We start from the raw sequence: 24,600 nt of genomic DNA, 5'->3' as shown, positions 1-24,600 counted from the left end.
GCAAGTTCTTCAAAAACATGTTTGTTACTCAACTAATTCATGTATGTAGTCTTTGAAAATTAGAATATATAGATATCAAAGAGGGAAAAGTCGTTTTCTAATCACCGGGAGATGATCATTGATACTGACCAGTTTATTTCTTCTGTTGGAGGGACCAGTAATTTTCTCCTGGTAAAAATATAAATAAATTATGATGGGGCCAGGTGGTGGTGCACCTGGTTGAGCACACATGTTACAGTGCCCCTGGTCCCCACCTGCAGGGGGGAAAGCTTCACAAACAGTAAAGCAGGTCTGCAGGTATCTCTCTGTCTCTCTCCCTTTCTATCTCCCTGCTCCTCTCAATTTCTAGCTGTCTGTATCCAATAAATAAATAAAGATAATAAAAAATTAATGAACATTAAAAATAAATTATTGAGGTGCTGAGGAAATTCTATTTGCCAGATTTCCTCACTAAAACTTAGCCCCTGTCATGTCTTTCTGCTTCATTCTAGGTTTATATCTGCCGACCAGGGGAAAGGTGTTTATTAGAGACTATGATATCTCAAAACACATGGTTAAAATAAGGAAAGATATGGGCTTGTGCCCCCAGGAGGACATACTGTTTTCAGAACTGACAGTATCAGAACATCTCTCTTTTTATTCTAAGGTGAGGAGAGAGAGAACCTTTCCTCCCCACCCCCACCCCCCACTTACTTCATGTTTCAAGCAGTGTGACACAGGATCAGGATCCTTTCCTCATCTAGTGCACCTTTACTTTTTGAGACAATTGTTCTTTTACTAAAATCAGACAAAAGGGAGAAGAGGTATCTTCCTTCCATATAGATAGGATAGGAATTGTCTAAGGATTCACACATGAACTCTTCCCTTCCTTTCTTTTTTTTTTCCCCCCTTCAGGATTATCTCTCAGGCTAAGTACCTGCACTATGAATCCACTGCTCCTGGAGGCTGTTTTTCCCTCTTTGTTGCCCTTGTTGTTGTTTATTGTTGTTGTTGTTGTTGCCATTGTTGTTGGATAGGACCGAGAGGGACCGAGAGAAATCGAGATAGAGAGGGGAGAGAAAGATAGACACCTGCAGACCTGCTTCACTGCCTGTGAAGTGACCCCCCCTGCAGGTGGGGAGCCGGGGGCTCCAACCAGGATCCCTGCTCCGGTCCTTGCACTTTGTGCCATGTTCACTTAACCCACCACACTACCGCCCGACCCCCAACTCTTCCCTTTCTTTCTAGCTAAAAGGAGTACCTCCAAAGGTACAGAAGGAAGACATTCGGAATATGTTGAAGTCTTTTGACATGGAAGATAAAAAAGATTCATTTGCAAAGTCACTGAGTGGAGGGATGAAGCGCAAACTCTCTATCATGATAGCCCTTATAGGGGCCTCCAAGGTAAGGGCAGTTAGCATGGCTTCCTGCTCCAGCCAGCTAGGTACGACTCAGCTGACACAAACCCAAGAGCAGACATGAATCATCCCAATTGATAGTCAGAGGGGAATTCCCATCACTGGCTCAACTGGTACGTCTCTACAGTGGGAAATGACTGAATTTTCCAAAGTTCTCAAGGTACTGCCGTCTGTAGTGTGCATTTCCATGTACATAAGTTCTACACGCTACTGTGTGAATGTAGAGACCTATTACTGTATGTTGACCAACTTGTCCCATGAGGGGCATGGCATGCTTTAAAAAAAATGATCCTAGAATAGCACTGTTGGTGTTTAGGTGGTGATACTTGATGAGCCAACATCTGGCATGGACCCAGTCTCTCGGAGGGCCACCTGGGATCTCCTTCAACATTATAAGCGTGATCGCGCCATCTTACTGACCACCCACTATATGGATGAAGCTGATGTCCTGGGGGACCGCATTGCCATCATGGTCAAAGGAACTTTGCGGTGCTGTGGCTCTTCACTTTTCCTGAAAAAAGTATATGGTATCTCTTCCTTTTGATTGTTGTTGGATCCCGAGGTCACAATATCCTTCTAACACAAGTTTCCTGTGTATTGATGTCTTAGAAGTCTTCTACCCAAGTAATTTTTATTTCTCTGCACAGATTTTTTTTTTAAAACATTTATGTCCTGTTGCATGGTGTCTCCACAATATAAGTTGGCTTTTTGTAATTTAATAAAATCCTACCTAGTCTATAATTTCCAAGAACTTTGATAACACAGATTCACAGCTTATGAGAAGGAAAAATCAGTGGTTAGATATTTCTGACCCTTATTTTCACTGTTATCAAATCATTACTAACCCCCAACATCGAGATCCCCCAAGAGAACATATAGTCTGTATACATATGTGCACATGTGTGCTATTACCTGTATAAAAATTCATCAGAAACACTTGATGACAAAGGAGACACTTCCTGGTACAGTGAGTTGAAATTTTGCCACTCTCACTCATTGGTAGATTAAGAGTGTCTGCTTCGGTGAGACGCCTCTGGAATGTAGGAAGTGAATATTAGAGAATCGTAGAGGGGGAGAAAAATCCAAACACAATTAAAAATAATAAGACTTGAGTAAGGGCAAGTTCAGATGATGAGAAATGTGTGAAATGTTACCCCTCTTAATCCTGTGGTTTTTGTTGATATATTTTTTTTATTTTATACATTTAAATAAAATTGAAAAAAAGAATAATGCAAAACAAGCGTCTGAGTGCCCACACACAGTAGAGTGCACATGTTCCCATGTGCAAAGGTCTGGGTTCAAACCTCCAGTCTGCACCTGCAAGGGGGGGAAGCTTCATGAGCAGTGGAGCAGGGCTGCAGGTGTCAGTTTTTCTCTTTTCCTTTCTATCTCCTGCCTCAGTTTGTCTATTTCCTATCAAATAAAAATTTTAAAAAAGGATGTGGAGCTAGGGGCCAGGTAGTGGCACACCAGGTTGATCACACATTGACATGCACAAGAATCTTAAGTTCAAATCCTTGATCCCCACCTGCAGGGGGGGACATTTCATGAGTAGTGAAGTAATGCTATCTCCTTCTCCCTCTCTTTTATTGCTGCCAGGGTTATTGCTGGGACTTGATGCTAATTTTTCTATTAGGTAGGAGAGAGAGAAAGTGAGAGAAAGGACGGGGAGGTAGAGAGAGGGAGAGAAAAATAGACACCTGCAGACCTGCTTCACTGCTTATGAAGCTGACCCCCAGCAGGTGGAGAACGGGGCTTGAATCTGGGTTCTTGTTCTTGGTAATATGTGCACTTAACCAGTGTGCCAACACCCGGCCTCCATTTCTCTCCTTCTCTGTCTCTCTCTACCCTCTCAGTTTCTCTCTGTTCTTTCTTTCTTTTTTTTTTTAAAGTGAGGCTAACACATTGTAGACACTCAGGTTAGGAACTAAGTCTAATGGGTTAAAGATTCTTTGAAGGCCATTTGCTCTTTTTTTTTTTTGCGGCCCCCCCTTTTTGTTGCTCTTGTTGCTTTTATTGTAGTTAGTTTTTTTTTTTTATTGATGTCGTTGTTGGATAGGACAGAAATGGAAAGAGGAGGAGGGGAAGACAGGGGGAGAAAAAGATAGACATCTGCAGACCTGCTTCACTGCCTGTGAAGTGACGTCTCTACAGGTGGGGAGCTGGGGGCTCAAACCGGGATCCTTACGCAGGTCCTTGCGCTTCATGGCCTGTGCGCTTAACCCGCTGTGTGACCGTCTGACCCTCACCATTTGCTCGTAAACATAATTATGATGCTTCTTTAAAATGAAAAAGTTAACATTCGAGAGCATATTTTTTGAGGGGAATTAGCTTTTTATTTGGGATGATGGCGTCTTTACATGTTTGGTATTACAATGGACCTTTTCCAGGTGTGGGATACCACTTAATTATGGTGAAGGATGACCAATGTGATGTGACAGAAATCTCAGCCCTCATTTATCATCATGTGCCAACAGCCAAACTGGAGAATGATGTTGCAGCTGAATTATCATTTGTTCTGCCAAAAGAATACACACACAGGTATGGCTCAAAAGACTCTAGCAAGCACGGCAGGCTGTAGCACAGTGGGTTAAGCACACATGGCGCGAAATTCAAAGATCAGTGTAAGGATCCCGGTTCGAGCCCCTCCCCCCCCCCCCCCCCCCGCTCCCCACCTGCAGGGGCGTCGCTTCACAAGCGTTGAAGCAGCTGTGCAGGTGTCTTATCTTTCTCTCCCCCCTCTGTCTTCCCCTTCTCTCTCCATTTCTCTGTCCTATCCGACAACAACGACATCAATAACAACAATAATGATAACCACCACAATGATAAAAACAAGGGCAACAAAAAGGGAAAATAAATAAATTGTTATGCCCAGAAGTTCAAGTCCCGATTTCACGCAAAGAAGACCAGAATCACATGCACTAGCAAGAGCCTTTATTATCAAACTTAAGCTTGGGCCGCTGATACTCTTCCAAGCAAAAGGAGAGTCTGGGACCTCGATCACTTCTCATCCCACTTTTTTATAGTTATCACAGGGTGGGCACAGGTGGAAATATTCACATGAAATAAGGAACAATTGGCCTCTGGCCAACAGCTGCTCTCAATTTTTGGGGACCCCTTCCAACCCCACATAAATAAATAAATAAATGACTTTAGCTAAATGGTTTTGGATGCCAGAAAAATCACTGTTCCTTTTCCAGCTTTCCACTGGATTGGGAAATAGATACTTTCTAGTTACCATCTGACAAATATTAATTGAGCAGTTTACTTCCTTAAGGTGGCACTAGTCGCTACCTAGGAGTTAAACTTGATTTAAACTTGTCTTTGAAATCTTTTGTTTCTATTTCTTACAGCATGGTGTTAATTAGTGATAACATATGGTGAGTTGCTGACACACAGTTCCTTCTTACTGAGTTGAATTCAAGTGAATTATTAAAATAAGAGAAAAACTGACCTATGTGGCAGCTCTTGGAGCTAAGGAGCCTTTGAGCTCAGGAGAACAGATAGTTTTTAAAAATATATTTATTTATTCCCTTTTGTTGCCCTTGTTGTTGTAGTTATTATTATTGTTGTTGTTGTTGGATAGGACAGAGAGAAATGGAGAGAGGAGAGAAAGATAGACACCTGCAGACCTGCTTCACCACTTGTGAAGTGACTCCCCTGCAGGTGGGGAGCCGGGGGCTTGAACCGGGATCCTTGTGCTTTGTGCCGCCTGCGCTTAACCCACTGTGCTACCGCCCAACTCCCAAGAACAGACAGTTTAACCCGGACACTTCCCCCAACTTAGGTCCTTTTTCACCATGAGGCACTGGGATCCCACAGAGTGTAGTGTGGTGGGTGTGTCTTCTAGCACTGATATTCTCTCTCTCTCTCTCTAATTTATTTATTTTTATATTACAGAATTACATGTCGACAGTAGTTTGAATCTGCACCATTCCCACCACCAGAGTTCTGAATCTCCACTCTCCCCACTGCAGTGCAATCCACCACAGTTCCCCTAAGGTTGTAGACATGGGCCAACCATCATTTCTGCAACTCTCTGTCCACATTCATACATAATTGCCTCCCCCCCCCTTTTTTTTTCTGATTCAGTCCCCTCTAAGCCACTCATGACATCAAAGCTACCTCCATATGTCCCTCTCCTTTTCCTTCTCTCTCTCTGGGTGCTGATGGAGCTGGAGTTCAGAGTCCTCTTACCTTCATCTTATCACTTCTCCCCCTCTGGGAGTGTGGATCAAGGTTGTTTTGGGGGGAGCAGAAGGTAGGAGTTCTGGATTCTGTAACTGCTTCTCCACTGAACATGGGCATTGACAGGTTGATCCATACCCCTCATCTGTTTCTGTCTTTCCCTAGTGGACTAGAGTTCTGGAGATGTGAGAATCTGGGACACATTGGTGAGGTCGTCTACCCAGAGAAGTCAGGGTGGAATCATGGTAGCATCTGTAGCTTGATGTGTGGAAGGCGACATGACCTAAATTGAGACAAAATGGTTAATGAACAGGAATCAAAAAGTAGGATTAGAGTAGAGGAGATCAAGGATTTTAGGGTAGAAGAAGGCTAGGGAAATGATTTTAGGCAAGTTCCTGGGGGCACACAACTATGGTAGTTTTGTACAAATTTGGTAGCTGGCCTGAGGTTAGATAAGAATATTGTCTGAGGGAATGGTGTCAGAGGTGGGTGTGTGTGTGTGTCCCCTCCCCTGCCTCCAGGATTATCGCTGATTATTATTAATTGAGCTGGGGCTCAATTCTGGTACTAAGAATCTACTGCTTCTAGCAGCCTTTTTTTTTTTTTTTTTTGTCTTGGTTTTTATTCCATAGGACAGAGAAATTGAAAGAGGAGGGGGAGATAGACACCTTGCAGACCTGCTTCACCGCTTGTGAAGCAACCCCTCCCCCTGCAGGTGGGGAGCCGAGGGGGCTGAACCAGGAGCTCAAGCCAGGAATGTTGTGTAGCTCCTTGTGCTTAGTACTATGTGCGCTTAACCCAGCACGCTGCCTGCCCTTAGGCCCACCCAATATTCTCTCATCAGCCTGACTGGGTCTACTTCCTGGGCCCGCTGCCTGAGCTTCAGCTGCAGGTTTGTTTGTTTTTTCCCCTGTGTTTTGTAATTCTTTGGTGAAATGAGCTCTTGAAATATTGAGTTTAGTTTCTTAAATTGTCTTCATAATGAGTTTTCTGAATTTTATGTAATTTTTTTCTAGATCTATACTGTGTGGTTTCAGGCATCCTGAATTTCTAAGCTTTTGTATTTGGCACGGCTTCTGTGACTGAGCCAGCAGGTGGCGCTGTTGTAGTGGTTTTGGATTTCTTTGTTTATATATCCTTGGGAGGGGGATTCTATCGGGCGTCACCAGCCCATTTTGTGCCTGAGATTTCATTAGAGGATCTCTCTGTTGTGTTTTCAACCTCTGAGAATTCATAGCATGGGAAAACTGGTTTCGTCTGAGTGCTCAAAGAACAGGCAGGATTTATTTCCCTAGCAAGGAAAAAAAGTGTTTTTTTCCCATGGGCATGTATATGTGCATAACTGTTACCTTGAGAAAATTTAGAATAGTGTTTTGGGAGTCGGGCAGTAGCACAGCTGGTTAAGCGCACAGACCGGCATAAGGATCCCGGTTCGAGCCCTCGGCTCCCCACCTGCAGGGGAGTCACTTCACAACCAGTGAAGCAGTTCTGCAGGTGTCTATCTTTCTTTCCCCCTCTCTGTCTTCCCCTCCTCTCTCCATTTCTCTCTGTCCTATCCAACAACGACATCAATAACAACAATAACTACAACAAGGGCACCAAAAGGGAATAAACAAATATAAAAAAATAATAAAAGAATAGTGTTCTGAACCTCTTTTTTCCTACTAACTATAAGATAGATTGACGCAAATAAAGAGAAGGGGGGAATATTTTCTAAGATGTTACAAAATGACATTTCTATTTCCTCCCTGGGGTCAAATTCTCCCCTAGAGAGAAAGTAGTAGAGGTAAGAGTTCAGGAACTGGGTTTCTGGAGTTAACTTCTAACCTGGAGAAACTTAGAAATCTCAGGAAAAAAATCATTTTTTCAAAAACCTTGACAGTACCACAGCACATCTGCTTGAAATAGTACAGAACTTGCCTGGTCCTATGAGTAAACGGTTCTCTTCCAGCTCATAGTTTCTACTCTGACTTCACTTTCTGTTTTGAGTGTTTCCTGCTTCTGATTTATATGATATTATTTTACCTTTTTTGATAATTTTGTCAGAAAACCAGGAGTAACGTGTGATACCAGTTTGCTGATTTTGTTTCATATGTTATGTGTTTCTGGTTTTATTAGGGGCATGGAAACCATTCCAAGCACTGCAGTAAAAAATTAGCTAGCTATGTTATCCCCCTCAGTACTGAGGGAAGATTAACTGTGAACTAAAATATGAATGTGAAAAGCTTCTGTTGTGATGGTGGTTCTTCTATTTCTCCTCCTCCTTCTAGGTTTAAAGACCTATTTACAGAACTGGAAGACAGACAGACAGATCTGGGCATTGCTAGCTTTGGTGTCTCCATCACTACCATGGAAGAAGTTTTTTTTAGGTAAGTAATGAAACAGAACGTGCAAGAGAGAGGAGAACGCTTCTCGAAAATCCTACCTCATTTTGAAAGCAAACCCTGTCCGGTTTGAGGTAGGAGTAATTGAGGTAATGACATTGAGCTGCTAGAATAAGGCCACTCCAGGATCATAGTCACATCAGCGACTATGAGAAACCTTCCTACCCTGGTGAGCTGAGGCTGCCGTGAGTCATCGGCAAGATGAGAGCAGCAGTTGTAAGAGGTAGAAGAAGTTAAGTTATTCAATGTAAGTAACACGGCTGTATGTGAAACTGCCTAACACAATGAACACAGGTACGAAGTGCCCAGGGTAGAGAAGCACTGGGCATAAAGATTACATAGGAGGCTTTTGGGTTTGTGTGTGTATATGCCTTTTGGGGATAGAAGGACAAGGACTGGCTAGAGCAAAGAAAAATGATATGGTTACAGAAAAAGCACTGGATCTAAATTGAAGGGTGTTTGTTTGTTTGTTTCCCCCCTCCACTGGAGGTGACTTCAGAATCTTGGTCTAACTCTACCTCCATAACCTACTTGATTTGCACATGGTTTGTAGTCTGAGATAACCTCATACTGTGTGAAAGTTTAAACAGAAAGTACCCAAGGAGCTCAGTACACTGCTAAGGAAAAACCAGCTTGTTAGCTGTCAGAAGATATCACAAAAGATCTTTTCTAGGGTCTAGACTTTGTTCTGTCAAACTTATAAACAACCTCGTTATCACAATGCTGGCTGAGTACAGATCCCTGTTAATGAAGTTCATCATAGACAAGCAGGCAGATTTATTAGTAATTGATGCTTAACATTTTAAAGGACACTATACATTTCATTGCACCCTGAAAACTAATAACTGTGCATAGTAACTGCGGGGAAATGCCTGGAAACTTCTTATAACTTCCAAGAATTTGAAGAATATTGGGTAAATATTTCTTTTTTTTTTTTATCCCTTGCCACCAGGGCTTCATTGCTTCACTGAGGTTTTGTGTCTGCATAACTCCACCACTCCCAGAGAACTGTTTCTATTTTTTTTTTCAGATAGTCAGAGGTAGAGACAATGACAGACAGACAAACACAGAAGGAAGAGACAAATCATAGTACTGTTTCACTGCTTGTGAATCTTCATTTCTTAAAAGACTTAATAAACACTTCCTTTAAAATAAATATTATTAGATGTATAAGTTCAGTTTATTTTATCCAGTATTTATGTTAATATTGTATACAACCATACCCCTTTTTTGGTCATTTTGTGAGAAATCTTGCAATGGATTGGGCATTTAGGAAGCTCTCTTGGTTAAGATAATTTTCTGCTTCCGAGATCAGACGAGATCGGGCGTGTTCAGGGTGGTATGGCCATAGACTAAGATAATTTTCTGTGTTTATGTTGTAGGGTCAGTGACATGGCAGACATGGGTAATTCAGCTCTCAGGAACAAAAATGCAAACGCAAAGAACTGGAATGTGAATGCACAAGCCACTCCTTTAGCCTCCTTCAGTGGCCAAGCTGATACTGCACTTAATACTGGGGTAAGTATCTTCACTCTGAATTTAACATTAGTATGTTAAAGGAGATACATTTCAATTTAGTATTTGAATTCAAAGGAGAATTTAGAGTTCTTATCCAGAGATGACCAAATAAAGACAATCTGTAAAGTCATTCATTAATTTTCTAATTCAAAAGTGAGCTATGGTAGGCAACAGTCAGATTTTGCTCACAGAGTCATCACATTTGCTAGTTCATGATTCAAACACATAACTTGAATTTATGTACTGGGGTATGTTGGAATTTCCTCATGGATTTTATTATCAGGTCAGTATGTTCTTGCATTAACATGAAAACCTTATTGGACTACCAAGAATTTCTTTTTCTTATTTTATTTTATTTTATTTTGCCTCCAGGGTTATCGCTGGTGTTAGTTGCCTGCACTACATATTCATTGCTCCTGGAGGCCATTTTTCTCTGGTTTTTTGTTTGTTTTTGATAGAACAGAGAGAAATTGAGAAAGGAGAGCCAGATAAGGGGAGAGAAAGATAGACACCTGCAGACTTGATTCACCACTTGCAAAGCAACGCCCCTACAAGTTGGGAGCCAGGGACTGGAACTGGGACCTTTGCCTGGGTGCTTGGACTTCATACTATGTGGACCTAACCCGGTGCACCACACTGCCTGGCCCCCAAGAATTTCTTTCATCATTCACTTAATGATCTGTTCTCTACCATTTTCCCTAATAAAGATTCTGATATGGAAGATATATTTCTTAGAGTTGCCCATAATCATGCCCTTACTGAAAGTTTTACAAGTCAATTGTGAAGCTCAATGGGGTCATATAAATGTAGTATGAAATTTCAAGCTGAATAGAACTGGAATTCCTGCCCTGTCATATACCAGCTATTTGACTTTGACCAAATCATTTGACATATCTGTACTTCAGTTTCATTCTCTATGGAACTGATAAGTTACCACTAATAAAATGTGAATTGTGTAATGTTGGACATAAGCAGACTCTTTAGAAACTTTTTTCTTCTTCTCCCTGCTTTCACGTTTCACACGCTTTATCATTACTCTGGTTTCCCCCTTTATGCTGGGCTGAGCTTCACTGACGGGGACAGACGACCAGGGACTCATGGCTGAGTGGTACGCAGATCAGTCTTTATTCATGCAGAACGCAGCACAATCTACACCAAGCTAAGCTAAAACTAAACTACTTGCCAAGTAGGGTGTAAACAGGATGTGACATAGAGAGGGTGGAGCGAAAAGTGACTGGTGCAAATCAGGGTGTACTAGGAGAGGGGGTGGAGCAAAAAGACATCATGAACCAGTGGGATTAAACCAATGCCCTGCAGGCAGGGCGGTGCTTCGTTAACAGTGGTTATGTAAATAGAATACAGTGTTAAGCAGGGGGGATTAAACCAATGAAACAGAAGGGGTTTTTAGAAGCAGACCAACACTGCTCCACCACTTGTGACGCTTCCCTGCTGCAGGTAGGGTCTGAAGACTTGAACCCGGGTCTTTGCACATGGCAGTGCGTGCCTTTCTTCTGGGTGAGGCACCGCTGGGCTCCACAGAACTAATTCTTAGAATGAAAAATGACTACTATGAGTATCGAAGAGAAGTGTATTGGTACTGGAACTCTCGCGGTAGATGTGGTAACTCTCTCTCACACACACACACACACACACACACACACACACACACACACACACACATATATATATATATATATATATATATATATATATCTGTGTGGAATTATACTCCTAAAATTTCATAATATTAAAAATCCATGCTGAATCAACTTGAAAATAATAAAATACAGATGGGGGGCAGGTGGTGGCACACCTGGCTGAACACACATGTTACAGTGCACAAGACCTGGGTTTGAGCCCCTGGTCCCCACCTGCATGGGGAAAGCTTCACGCGTGGTAAAGCAGTGCTGCAGGTGTCTCTCTGTCTCTCTCCCTTTCTGTCTCCTCTGTCCTCCCAATTTCTGGCTGTCTCTAGCCAATAAGCAAAGAAAGATAATAAAATAAAATACTGATGGGGTAAATACACTATCCAAAATGTTGAGAAATACAGGATGAATTTATTTTAAAACTATTGGTTATATACTCAAGTAATATATTTTCTCAATATCCAGACACCTTTTTTTTTTTTTGATTTTTTAACCAGAGCACTGTTCAGCTCTGGCTTATTGTGGTGCAGGGGATTGAACCTGGGACTTTGGAGCCTCAGGCATGAGAGTCTGTTTGCATAACCATTATGCTATCTACCCTCCGCTCCAGATACCATTTATGAGCAAAAATTTTATATTTAAAGTATGGGATTTCACTGTTAATCTGGAAAATGTGTAATAAACCTAAATATAAATGGATAAAAATTTTGAAAAAATAGTACCTATATATGCATTTTTCAAATTAATAATTGTGTACATTGTTTTAAACTTAGAAGTTGAAGATAACTATTGTGCATACAGGAGTTTAAAGTAAATTTACCCTCTGTTTATTGACTATCTACAACACTACAGATCACCTTGATTAAAAATTGGCAATGGAGTGGTAGCACTCGTGGTTGAGCACACATATTAAGCAATCCACAAGGACCCGGGTTCGAGCCCCCTGGTCCCCACCTGCTGGGGGGAAGCTTTGCAAGTGGTGAAGCAGTGCTGCAGGCATCTCTGTCTCTCTTCCTTTTATCTCCCCCTTCCCTCTTGATTTCTGACTGTCTCTATCAAACAAATAAACATAATAACTTTTTTAAAAACTTGGTAATGGAATATATATATGTGTATATATATACATATGTACACACATATATATATATAATATTGAAAGTTTATGATTTAAAATTGATCAAGTATGTCTGGGTTCTCATCAACGATGCTATGAAAACACTGGTGATAAAAATCATCCTTTTGGGAGTCGGGCGGTAGTGCAGCGGGTTAAGCGCATGTGGTGCAAAGCGCAAGGACCAGCTTAAGAATCCCGGTTTTGAGCCCCCAGCTCCCCACCTGCAGGGGGGTCGTTTCACCTGAAGGTTTCTGTCTTTCTCTCCCCTTCTATGTCTTCCCTTCCTCTCTCCATTTCTCTGTCCTATCCAACAATGACTACAGCAATAAAAACAAGGGCAACAAAAGGGAATAAATAAATACTTTTTAAAAAAATCTTCTTTTCAAGGTTTTCAGTATAGTTCAATTAGAAGCTGAGCCTTAATCTTTTTAATCAGCAGTGCTGATTAAAACATGCCATTTTGCTTGCTAACTAATCTACTAATTAGGACTGTGTTCTGCTCCAGGACACATTGCCAGTGTGTCTTCTGTCAGAAGAGTCAGATCTTAACAAATTGCATTAAGGTCTGTGGCCCTTGTAATGCCAGCTTTCTTCTCCCTTCATCAGTTGGATCTTCACTGCCAGCAGTTCTACGCCATGTTCTTGAAGAGGCTGCTGTTCTCTTTGCGCAACTGGAAGCTGTTGATATTGCAGATACTGGCACTTCTGGGATTCGTTCTTCTATTCATGCAAGGCCTGAGGGTTTCTTCAAAGAAGGATGAATCTGCCAGGGAGATGGATTTGGAACAGTATGGTGAAACCACTGTGCCTTACTTCATTTCTGGAAGTTCTGCAGTTGCACAGTCTTTAAGAGATAATCTCAATGCTTTTCTAAAAGCTAAGAAACAAGTACCAGTGGAGGTGCAAGGTACGACTCTTGACAAAAGGCGAAGAACTATTTGGGTCACTTCTCACAAAAGGTCTTAACTGGAATATGTAACTACTTAGTCCTTGTTGTCTCCCCTTGCTAGTCATCAGTCTTGTAATGGCTGTCAAATCATTTGAAGGCAAGAACTCCTCCTAGGCTGCCGGCCTCAAGATGAGTTAATGGAGATATTTTGACGTGCAGGTCATCTACCAACTATTTGCATCACCTTCAAGGAAATGGACTAAATTGTCACTTTGTTCTGTAATATTGAACATAGAATGTCACATGTAAAGAGACTCACATGGGGGCCGGATGATAGCTCAGTGGGTTAAGCGCATGTGGCACAAAGTGCAAGAATGACGCAAGGATCCCGGTTCGGGCCCCCAGCTCCCCACCTGCAGGGGAGTCGCTTTGCAAGTGGTGAAGCAGGTCTGTAGGTGTCTATCTTTCTTCTGCCCTCTCTGTCTTCTCCTCCTCTCTCGATTTCTCTCTGTCCTATCCAATAACAATGACAGCAATAATAACAACAACAATAACAATAGCAACAATAAAACAAGAGCAACAAGAGGGAAAAAATAGCCTCCAGGAGCAGTAGATTCATAGTGCAGGCACCAAACTCCAGCAGTAACCCTGGAGGAAAGCAAAAACCAAAAAAAAAAAAAGAGAGAGAGAGAGAGACTCCCTATATGGTACTATGGTCCAAAATCCTCAAAGCTTTCCATAATCCTTCCAAGTTGGTCACATGTAAAAGCAAGTTATGCTGAAGGATTAATGAGCAGGCTACTCAGAGAATGTTTATTTGGAGGGTAATAACAATAACTAATTATATATATTGAACACCTACTTTTGGCAAAACTTTTTTTTTTTTTTTTTTGGCCACCAGGGTTATTGCTGGGGCTTAATGGCAGCACTACAAATCCACTGCTCCCAGCAGCCATTTTTCCTTTCTTAAAAAAATTTATTTATTAATGAGAGGGACAGGAGGAGAGAGAAAGAACCAGACATAACTCCGGTACATGTGCTGCCAGGGATTGAACTCAGGACCTCATGCTTGAGAGCCCAACACTTTATCCACTGTGCCACCTCCTGGACCACTTTTTTTTTCTTTATTTCTATTACACTTGAGAGGACAAAGCAGAAAGAAACTGAGAAGAGAGAGGGGAAGTGAAAAGGAGAGAGAAAGACGCCTGCAGACCTGCTTCACTGCTCGTGTCTTGAACCCGGGTCCTTGCGCATGATGTTTTAAGTATGCTTAAGTGGGTACACTACCGCCCACACCTCCCAAAAAATTTTTTTTCTGTATGCTTTATTTCAACCATATTTGCCAAAACTGGAGACAATGAGGTTTGGAGAAACTAAATAACTCGATTGAAATCCTGCATCTCATATGCTTAGAACAGGGACTAGATATTAAAATTGTCCGGAGGGAGTCTGCACTAAGTACAATCAATGACCTCTGTAAGAAAACCACCTACTTCAAGACTGAGCACTTAGTTTCAGGTGTTTCATTTCTGTTTTCTTCAGCTGCAATTGGAGAAGCTGTTTTTTTCAATTTGTTTTGTTTTCTTAATCCTTTCAGTTCTGTTGTGAAAGATAGTGCATTTGGAAATGTTGTTTTTTATTTCTACCATCATCCTAGTTTTAAACTATACACAGCATATCACTGAGATGGTGTTTCTCTCTTTCTCTTTTCCTCACTATCTGCCCCTCCCTCTCTCAATTTCTCTCTGTCTCTGCCCAAAATAAATAAATAAATTTAAATGAGACTATGAACCTCAACTCTATGATTATTCTTGTTCTCTCAGATATTTTTATCTTCATATAGTTTTATTATCGGATAGAGACAGAGAGAAATTGAGAAGGGAGGGGTGACAGAAAGAGAGAGACAGAGAGACACCTGCAGCCCTGCTTCACCGCTTGTGAACTTTCCCCATGCAGGTGAGTACCAGGGGCTTGAACCAGGGTCCTTGCACACTGTAATGTGAGTGCTTAACCAGGTGCACCACCATCTGGCCCCAAGATATTTTTATTTTCAAACTTTGTTGCTTGGATGATTTTATGGTTTCTTCAAATATTTATTTTTTGTGCAGCCCCCCCACACACACACTAACATTTCTTTAAAAAGTTTTGGTTTTCTGTTAGCAAAAGATAGATATGGAAGAGAGTCCAGTGGTAGCACAGCGGGTTAAGCACACATGGCGTGAAGCACAAGGACCGGAGTAAAGAACCTGGTTCGAACCCCCAGCTCCCCACTTGCAGGGGAGTTGCTTCCGAGGCAGTGAAGCAAGTCTGCAGGTGTCTGTCTTTCTCTCCCCCTCTCTGTCTTCCCCTCCTCTCTCCATTTCTCTCTGTCCTAACAATGACGATATCAGTAACAACAACAAAGATAGATATGGAAGTCCTTACAAATGATCTTTGAGAAATAATTTTGAGAGGCAAAAAAAAAAAAGTCAGAGAATGAATCCTTATTGGAATATATCATATTGGGGTAACTGAATAAAAATTTGTGATTTGTATGTGGGTGATTAACAGTTTCTGGGTTCAAGGATGTGTGAGAACCATTGGGAGGCACTGGAAATGGAAGGAAATAGCAGACCAGTAAAATGATTAGGTTATGTTTTTCTGAAATACATGGTAAGAGATGGTACTGCATACTGAGTCCATGACTTTTAAGTGTTTTCTCCTTACAGGTAACATGGAGATATTCTTAAGAAGCAACAAAACATGCATTCGCTCGTGCATTATTGCACTTTCCTTCGACTTTTCTCAAGCTATAAGAATAGTTACGTTTTGGTTCAACAACGAGGCATACCATTCACCGTCACTATCTCTGTCGGTATTAGACAATATTATTTTCAAGACAATCTCTGGCCCTAATGCTGCCATTATGGTCTCCAACAAACCTCTGCCTTCCTTCTCTACTTACAAACCTAAGAAATTGTATGTATGTTTTATATAAATATATATACATATATATATATATATATATATATATATATATATATATATATTTGACTTGAGCTGGATGCTGTAAATACATCCCTTCTCCTTTATTCACCATACTCTGTAACACCTTAATCTTTAAAGTTAATAAAATAAAAAGTCGGGGGCCAGGCGGTGGCGCACCTGCTTAAGCGCACACATTACAGTGTGCAAGGACCCGGGTTCAAGCCCCTGGTCCCCACCTGCAGGTGGGGAGGCTTTACGAGTGGTGAAGCAAGGCTGCAGGTGTCTCTCTGTCTTTCTCTCCCTCTCCGTTCCTCTTCCCCTCAATTTCTGGCGGTCTCTATCCAATAATAAATCAATAAAGTATATTAAAAATTTTAAAGAAAATAAAAAATAAAATAAAAAGTCTAATTTGTGATAAATAATAGTAAAATGTTATTGTTGGAAATCAGTATTTTTCCGTTTACTGTTTTTACCCATGTGTCTTCCTCATTCATTTCGTTGCAGACGAGTGTCTGGATTTGCAGTTGCCTTTAATTTGTTTTTTGGCCTAAGTGTTTTTGTGAGTGGCTTTTGTCTCCTGACGGTGAATGAGAGAGTTAGCAAGGCAAAGCACCTTCAGTTTGTGAGTGGTGTTTATGTCACTAATTTCTGGATCTCTGCTCTGTTGTGGGACTTCATCATCTACTTGATTTCCTGCTGCTTACTGCTGGTGAGTATTAGTTCAAGGCTTCTGAGTGCTGTCTCTAGTATATCCGGGAGAATTTCTACTTGTGGGATAGGTTCAACAGTGGAGTTTTTATATTTTTGGTTATTTTTGTTTATCATGTTGCTGCAGAAAAGAATGAGTGGTTTAACAGCACAGCTGCTGGCACATGGACACAACCTCTCATCTCCCTGATAGGTGTCTGCACACCCGCCCTCAATTTCAGCCGCTCATTTTTGTTCATGGTACAGTCTTGTCTCTTGTTTTGTTTTGCCTCCAGGGTTATTGCTAAGGCAGGATGCCTGCACTACAAAGCCACTGTTCCTGTGACCATTTTTTGTTTGTTTGTTGTTTTGTTTTGTTTAGTTTTGGGGTAGGACAGAGAGAATTGAGAAAAGAGGGGGAAATAGGGAGTGGATAAAGACAGACACCTGCAGACCTGCTTCACCGCCTGTGAAGTGACCCCACTGCAGGTAGGGAGCCAGGGGATGGAATCGGGATCCCAGCGTGAGTCCCCCAGCACGAGTCCTTGCACTTTGCACCATGTGTGCTTAACCTCTGTGCCACCACCCCACCCCACGCCCCAGTCTTGTGTCTTCATCTTTTGGTTTGTGATGACACGGACGATATGGAATCTATTTTTCTTTTTGTTGTTGTTGTTTGTTTGTTTGTTTTGTCTTATGATCGGTGTGTTCTCCATTTTGCCATGAAGCATTTGTACAGTGGATGGAAATAAACATGAATTTGACTGTCGTTCACAAAAAAAAAAGGCATTGAAATTGATATTTGAAATTCTTCTCTCAGAAAAAAAGATTAACTTGTAAAATTTACAAGCATGCTGCTTGGCACCACTTCCAGAGACCCATGTTTTTTTGGGCTTTTTTTTTTTTTTGCACTGTGTTTAAAAGTCTGACCTATTTAAATGCTTCTCTTGGAGTAGTACCACTTTGCTTATGTGAGAGATGTTCTGTACAACAGGTGCTGGTGTTTGGGAGTCAGCAGCTGGTACTATATCTTATGACAGTGCCAGGACAAAACTGCTTATACTTTATTAAATGTAAAATAAATGAAGAAGATTAAAAAAATAAAGCATCCATTCCAGTTGAAACAAAAATGCATCTCTTTTGGGAGTTGGGCGGTAGCGCAGTGGGTTAAGCACAGGTGACGCGAAGCGCAAGGACCAGCACAAGGATCCCGGTTGGAGCCCCCGGCTCCCCACCTGCAGGAGAGTCACTTCACAGGTGGTGAAGCAGGTCTACAGGTGTCTGTATTTCTCTCCCTTTCTCTGTCTTCCCCTCCTCTCTCCATTTCTCTGTGTTCTGTCCAACAACGATGGTATCAATAATGACTACAACAATAAAACAACAAGGGCACCAAAGGGAATAAATAAAAAAAATACATCTCTTTTGCTGAGTTCTGACATGCTCACACTCTGTCTCATACATCCCAAAGGAAAGATATAGCCAGTCATACTAGAAACACTCAATCCCATATGAAGCAAAACTCCCCCCCCCAATAGATTTCTCCATTTTTTTTCCCCCCAGTGTTAGGGCCTCATGCACGTGCAATGTCACACTGCTCCTGGGATGTCTTGCTCATCTCAGATATGTAGACTGAGATAAGGACAGAGAAGCACTACAGCCCTGAGGCTTCCCTTCCAGAACTGTCCCTATCTAGGGATGTTTTATTAAAGGAAAGTGATTTTCATAGAAGTCAAGAAAGTGTCTGTCTAGATACCCAAATACTTTCACCTATATCGTTTATCTCTTTGTTGCCGTTCCTTCTAAACCTGAGATGACCTCAGTAGTATAGCCACTGTCAATTTAGTCCTCCCATTCACTTTTTTTTTTATTAGTGATTTGAGAATGATTAACAAGATTGTCAGATAAGAGGGCTATAGCTCCATACAGTTCTCCACAGCAGAGTTTCGTATCCCATCCCCTTCCACTGGAAGGTTCCCAATTCTTTATGCCTCTGGGAGTATGGACCATTTTTGTTTTTGTTTTTGTTTGTTTGTTTGCTGGGGCTTGGTGCCAGCCCTATGAATTCACTGTTCCTGCGACCCCCCCCCCCCCCCGCTTTGAAAAGCACAGAGAGAAATTGAGAGAGGAGGGGAAGCTTGTGAAGCGACTCCCCTTTGTGTGGGTTCTTACACTTTGCTTTGTACTATGTTCACTTAACCCGGTGTGCCACCACCTGCCCCACCACCCCAAATTCTTTATGAGGTGCAGAAGGTGAAAGGTCTGACTTCTGTAATTTCTTCTCTGCTGAACATGTATGTTGGCAGGTCGATCCATACTCACACTTCTGTTCACTTCTTAAGGTTCCTTCTACAGATAGTTCAAAATAGGAACTATAAAAGTGATCCCTGAAAGTACAGTCCTTAATAGTTCAAAATCAGTAACTTAAGTATTTCAAGAATTATAATAACTTAATAAGATGTAGTCTTAGGGAACTTCATTTTGTGAGGGGTCGGGTGGTAGTGCACTGGGTTAAGTGCACATAGTATGAGTGCAAGGACGCATGCAAAGATCCCAGTTTGACCCCCCGCCCCCCTCCCCGGCTCCTCAGCTGCAGGGGGATCGCATTGCAAGTGGTGAAGCAGGTCTGAAGGTGTATTATCTTTTTCTCTCCCCATCCTCTCTCAGTTTCTCTCTTCCCTATCCAGTAAAATGGAAAATAAATGGCCACAGCCACCAAACCCCAATAATAACCTTGGAGGCAAAAAAAAAGAATAGTGAAAGGCAGCCCTTTATTATCACTGTTTGCAACTACCATAATGAAAATCTATTTTTTAAAAAAAATTAATAGTTTTCCCACTAGGTGATTCAATTTCTGTAGTAAAGACTTATGCTTAGGGTTGGGAGGCGAGGATCTTGTTCACAGAGAACAAAATGAAAACACTCCAAGTGGATAAAAGCAAGCTGGAAGGTAAATAAAGGGGTTTTCTCACTGTTGAAGAAAAAGTGCGAGTAATATCAGAGCCATACACTGGGCAAAATTATTCGACTAAGAGAAAAAGAGTCCTAAGTTCTAACAAAGGAAGGTGTTCCCTCCCTCCACTGCTATTTGATTTGTGTTGTTAGGTGTTGCATAGTTTGTTTACTTTTACTTTGCTTATTTTACCCTTCCCTGTCTCTCAGTTACTATTCCTGGTCATTGGATTGGATTTATTGCTTAAGAGCGATAGCATTATGGGCACACTGGTCATCTTCTTGCTGTTTGGCTGGTCTGTTATTCCCTTCATTTACCTGCTGAGTTTCCTGTTTTCTAGTAATGCTAGCGCCTATATGAAGACTGTCATAATACACTATTTTGTAGGATTCATCGGTATATTAATGGATCTCATAATACACTACAAAGGTAAGGGGCTTCACAGTTTCCCCTGTCCAAAGGAACAATGATGTGTGAGTTTAAAGATAAGAACACTGTGCAGGTTGCTTCCTATCTTGGAATAGACTGCTCCAAGTTGCTCTGAATGTACCTCCCTCTGGTTTGCTAACAAACCTATCTCCTCTTAGGGCATAGTCGACTACATGTTTCTCTGAAGTGTGCCTTCTGTAAGAAATCAGTCTGTAGTTCTTCATCGTAATATCAATTCTTGTTGTTTTCAAACAAGAACACGATGAAGGCTGTATATTTATTTTCATGACAGAGAGACAATATTGCTCAGCTCTGGTGTATCTATGGTGGTATTGGCAATTGGACCTGAGATCCCTGGGGTCTCAAGTATGCCAGTCACTGCCACTGAAATTCCCTCATTTAACACTAGTCTTCATTGGCCATTCTTTTTTTGTCAAAGTGTCTTACAAACTAATTTTGACATGCATTTTCTTTCTTTCTTTTTCCTTTTTTTTTCTTTCTCCAGGGTTATTGCTGAGGTTCAGTGCAGTGCCTGTATTATGAATCCACTGCTCCTGGCGACCATTTTTCCCGTTGTTGTTGTTGCTGCTGCTGATGTTGTTGTTGGATAGGACAGAGAGAAATGGAGAGAGGAGGGGAAGACAGAAATGAGGAGAGAAAGATAGACACCTGCAGACCTGCTTCACCACTTGTGAAGCGACTCCCCTGCAGGTGGGGAGCCCGGGGGCTCGAACCAAGAGCCTTATACCAGTCCTTGAGCTTCTCACTATGTGTGCTTAACCTGGTGCACTACCACAGGGTCCCGAATTTTATTTCCTCTAATATGAGACTCATTCTCAAAGTCATACAATTATAGTTCACAACCTTAAACCTCTTCCATTTTTTATATTTCCTCATATATATTGACCAGCAATCAAATATATCAATTTGCTTTTGAGAAACTACAGCTTTAAGTCTGGTTCTTTAAGGATGTATTTCCTTTAACTGTAAAATATTCCTTATGCTTTTCCTACTGTTGAGTCCTATGATCAATTTCCTTCCATGATTTTGCTTCTTTTGACCACATAGTATAAAATATATAAGAAATAGTAAGCATGGTTATTTTTTTTAAGTTTTTATTTATGAAATGGAAATACTGACAAGACCATAGGATAAGAGGGGTACAATTCCACACAATACCCACCACCAGAACTCCGTATCCCCTTCTCCCCTGATAGCTTTCCTATTCTTTAGCCCTCTGGGATCATGGATCCAGGGTCATTACGGGATGCAGAAAGTGGAAGGTCTGGCTTCTGTAATCGCTTCCTTGCTGAACATGGATGTTGGCAGGTCGATCCATACTCCCAGTCTGCCTCTCTATTTCTCTAGTGGGGCAGGGCTCTGGGGAAGCAGGGCTCCAGGACACATTGGTGGAGTCATCTGCCCAGGGAAGTCAGGTTGGCATCATGGTAGCATATCTTTTTACTATCAGTTGACAAGACTGGAAGAGGGACAACTTTCCCAGAATCATTATTTGACTTGTAATTAATACATATTGCTACAAGACATTAAGGATAGTATAGCTAGCGACAAGAACTTAGTTTTTCACTATAACGTTATTTAATTTGTAATTTTCTCAGCTTCACTTTATAACTTTGGAGAGGTTTATTTCCGATAAAGCATGCTGATGTTTTCATTTCTGGTTCCAGAGAAGCCAGATGAAAATAAGTCATTTCTTGACCATATCTTTCTTTATACATTGATGGTGTTTCCTATGCATAACTTTGGGATGAGCATCAGCAAGTACTATGATATCCAGGAATTGAAGGAACTGTGCCATTTATTTCATTTTCCTGTTTATTTAAATTGTACTAAAGAATGTGAGTATTTGGGCGACCAAAGCCTCTTTCAAGTTATAACGAGTTTTTTCCCAATTTATTTAGTACATTTTTAATTTACTAAAAAAATTAATCTAGCGGGAGTCGGGCGGTAGCGCAGCAGGTTAAGCGCACATGGCGCCAAGTGCAAGGACCGGCTGAAGGATCCCAGTTCGAACCCCCGGCTCCCCACCTGCAGGGGAGTCACTTCACAGGCGGTGAAGCAGGTCTGCAAGTGTGTATCTTTCTCTCCCCCTCTCTGTCTTCCCCTCCTCTCTCCATTTCTCTCTGTCCTAACAACAATGACATCTATAACAACAACAATAATAACTATAAAAACAATAAAAAACAAGGGCAACAAAAGGGGAAATAAATATAAAAATAATTTAAAAAATTAAAAAAAAATAAATCTAGCTACATTGTTTTGATTAGTCTCAGTAACTCCTCCAAGTAATGTATTTCCCCCAATTTGAGGAACATCCAGCATAAGCAAGATTAAAATATTTACATCACACAACTTGTTCATGTTAAAGATAAGATTTAAAGTTTATATGCATAATATAATATCTGATGAGAAATAATTGCTTTAAGGATTTGTGTTATAATTCTGTTTCATTCTGTCATCCTCCCCCTGATACACTAACTCTAGGGCTAAGGTGCTATATTATTGCTAAATTATTTCTTGTCTCATGTGGGTCTAGCACTTAACAGTGACAGAAATATTTGCTGAATAAGTAAGTGAAAAGTGGAAGTAGTGATTTGAATGGTTCAAAGCACTAAAAGAAAAAAGGATCCCAGTTTGAGCCCCCTGCTCCCCACCTGCAGGGGGGGGTCACTCCACAAGTGGAGAAGCAGGTCTGCAGGTGTCTACCTTTCTCTCTCCCCCCCTCTGTCTTCCCCTCCTTTCTCAATTTCTCTCTGTCCTATCCAACAACAACAATAACATCAATGGCAACAATAACAATAATGACAACAAGGGTAATATAATTGGGGGGCGGGGAATGGCCTCCAGGAGCAGTGGATTCATAGTGCAGGCACCAAGCCCCAGCAATAACCCTGGAGGCAAAAAGAAAGAAAGAAATTACAGTCGAAACTTCTTTTAAATAAAGAAAGAAACAGAGCTAGGAAGCTCATAAGTTGAACTGAAAAAAACTCACACCAAGACACATTCTAAGTGTCAAAAGTTAGAGTCAGGTTTGCTGTTGTTTTTTTTTTTTTCTTCCTCCTGTTGCTTTTTGAGATTGTTTCCTGTCTATAACTCTTAACTCCTGTCTTTGACTTAATAAAGTTGTTAAATGTATCATTTAGCGTATTAATTCTGTGCTTAGGTGGTAGCCAATTCATTTTGATTCTGCAGTACTCTTGTTTGTTGAATTATAATTTGCTTACTGGATTAACATTTTTAAGCAACCCTTTTTCTCCTTCTTTGTTGTTGTCACCAGATATTGAACGTAATGTATATACTTTGAAAGAAGATACAATTGGAAGATACTTACTTGCAATGGGTATCACAGGACTCTCTTTTTTTATAATGATTTTTCTTCTGGAGACTGTAGCAAAGAAACTGACTTTCTTTGTGTATAGCACTATTTTGTTTGGTTTGTATAAAAGAATGTATAAGGTGAGTAGCTGATTATGAATCTTAGCGTGACAACTAAAAGCATATGTGTAAACATACCTTACTCCACTAGGAGGAAGAGGAATAACAATTGACCCATGTCCACTATAATCCATGGGCATCAGAGATCATCATCAGAATTTGAGTTTTTGGTTTCTAAACTTGACAGCCTCTTCCACTTAGTTTCATTACAATAGACCTGCTCCTAGGAACATCTGCCATATCATTCCCTCCCCAAACTGGCTGTTCACTTGAATTTGACCCCTGCATAAGTCTGACTCACTCCCAGGTAGTATTGATTCTACCAGTCTGAAGAGGGAATAGTTAATAGTAAGGATCTATTACGTTTGTTTTTTTTTTTAATTAGCATACTTGTCAATATCACTTGGAGGTCTGTTAAAGAACAAATGCTTATCTCTGCTCAGTGATGTTTTTCTTTTACCAGAGCACTGCTCAGCTCCAGGCTTGTGATAGTTTTAGGGATGGAACCTGGGACCTCAGGCATGAAACCTGTTGTACTACCACTATCTCCCCGGGTCTCCAAGGACTTCTGATTTAGTGATCTTAGGTAGGGCCTTGAGTTTCACATGGAATACACTCCAGGTAGTTTTTGTTGTTGTTGTTGTTGCTTGTTTGTTTTTGCTACCGTTCCACACTTTGAGAATCACTATCTGAAGGATTTTTAGTGGAAAGGTTACACTGAGGCAAAAAGGGTTCTTTGTTATCAAAGTAGATAAAATTGCCTGGATGTCCAGTAAACTGTCGTTTCCATCCAAATTCTTGCCACTCCTATTTGGTTTTTCTTCACATTGCTCCCCGTAGGTTTGGCTACATTAGGGCCTCAGACAGTGTCCATGAGGAAAAATAAATGGTGACACTGACTGAGGTATAACAGACAGAGAGCATCCAAGATGTGCAGCCAGCCAGAGTTGGGACAGATGCTGGATGCTATGAGAA

At 41.2% G+C, this 24,600-nt stretch overlaps 1 protein-coding gene across 2 annotated transcripts in view; it reads left to right on the top strand.

Moving 5' to 3' along the window:
- Positions 1–24,600, top strand: part of LOC103107786 (phospholipid-transporting ATPase ABCA3-like) — a 68,912-nt gene that overhangs the window by 30,733 nt on the left and 13,579 nt on the right. For both annotated transcript variants that reach the window (XM_060172840.1, XM_060172839.1), the window contains 12 exons: positions 492–646; positions 1,228–1,383; positions 1,714–1,924; positions 3,788–3,938; positions 7,856–7,954; positions 9,352–9,487; positions 12,854–13,154; positions 15,845–16,094; positions 16,608–16,812; positions 19,950–20,169; positions 21,858–22,028; positions 23,468–23,646. In XM_060172840.1, coding sequence (XP_060028823.1) covers positions 492–646; positions 1,228–1,383; positions 1,714–1,924; positions 3,788–3,938; positions 7,856–7,954; positions 9,352–9,487; positions 12,854–13,154; positions 15,845–16,094; positions 16,608–16,812; positions 19,950–20,169; positions 21,858–22,028; positions 23,468–23,646 — 2,234 coding nt within the window. The remainder of the gene's footprint in view (positions 1–491; positions 647–1,227; positions 1,384–1,713; positions 1,925–3,787; positions 3,939–7,855; positions 7,955–9,351; positions 9,488–12,853; positions 13,155–15,844; positions 16,095–16,607; positions 16,813–19,949; positions 20,170–21,857; positions 22,029–23,467; positions 23,647–24,600) is intronic.

Source organism: Erinaceus europaeus, chromosome 15 (genome assembly GCF_950295315.1).
Source record: "Erinaceus europaeus chromosome 15, mEriEur2.1, whole genome shotgun sequence".
NCBI lineage: Eukaryota > Metazoa > Chordata > Mammalia > Eulipotyphla > Erinaceidae > Erinaceus > Erinaceus europaeus.
Note: the sequence above shows the minus strand (reverse complement) of the source record. Positions and strands in the feature narration are given on the sequence as shown.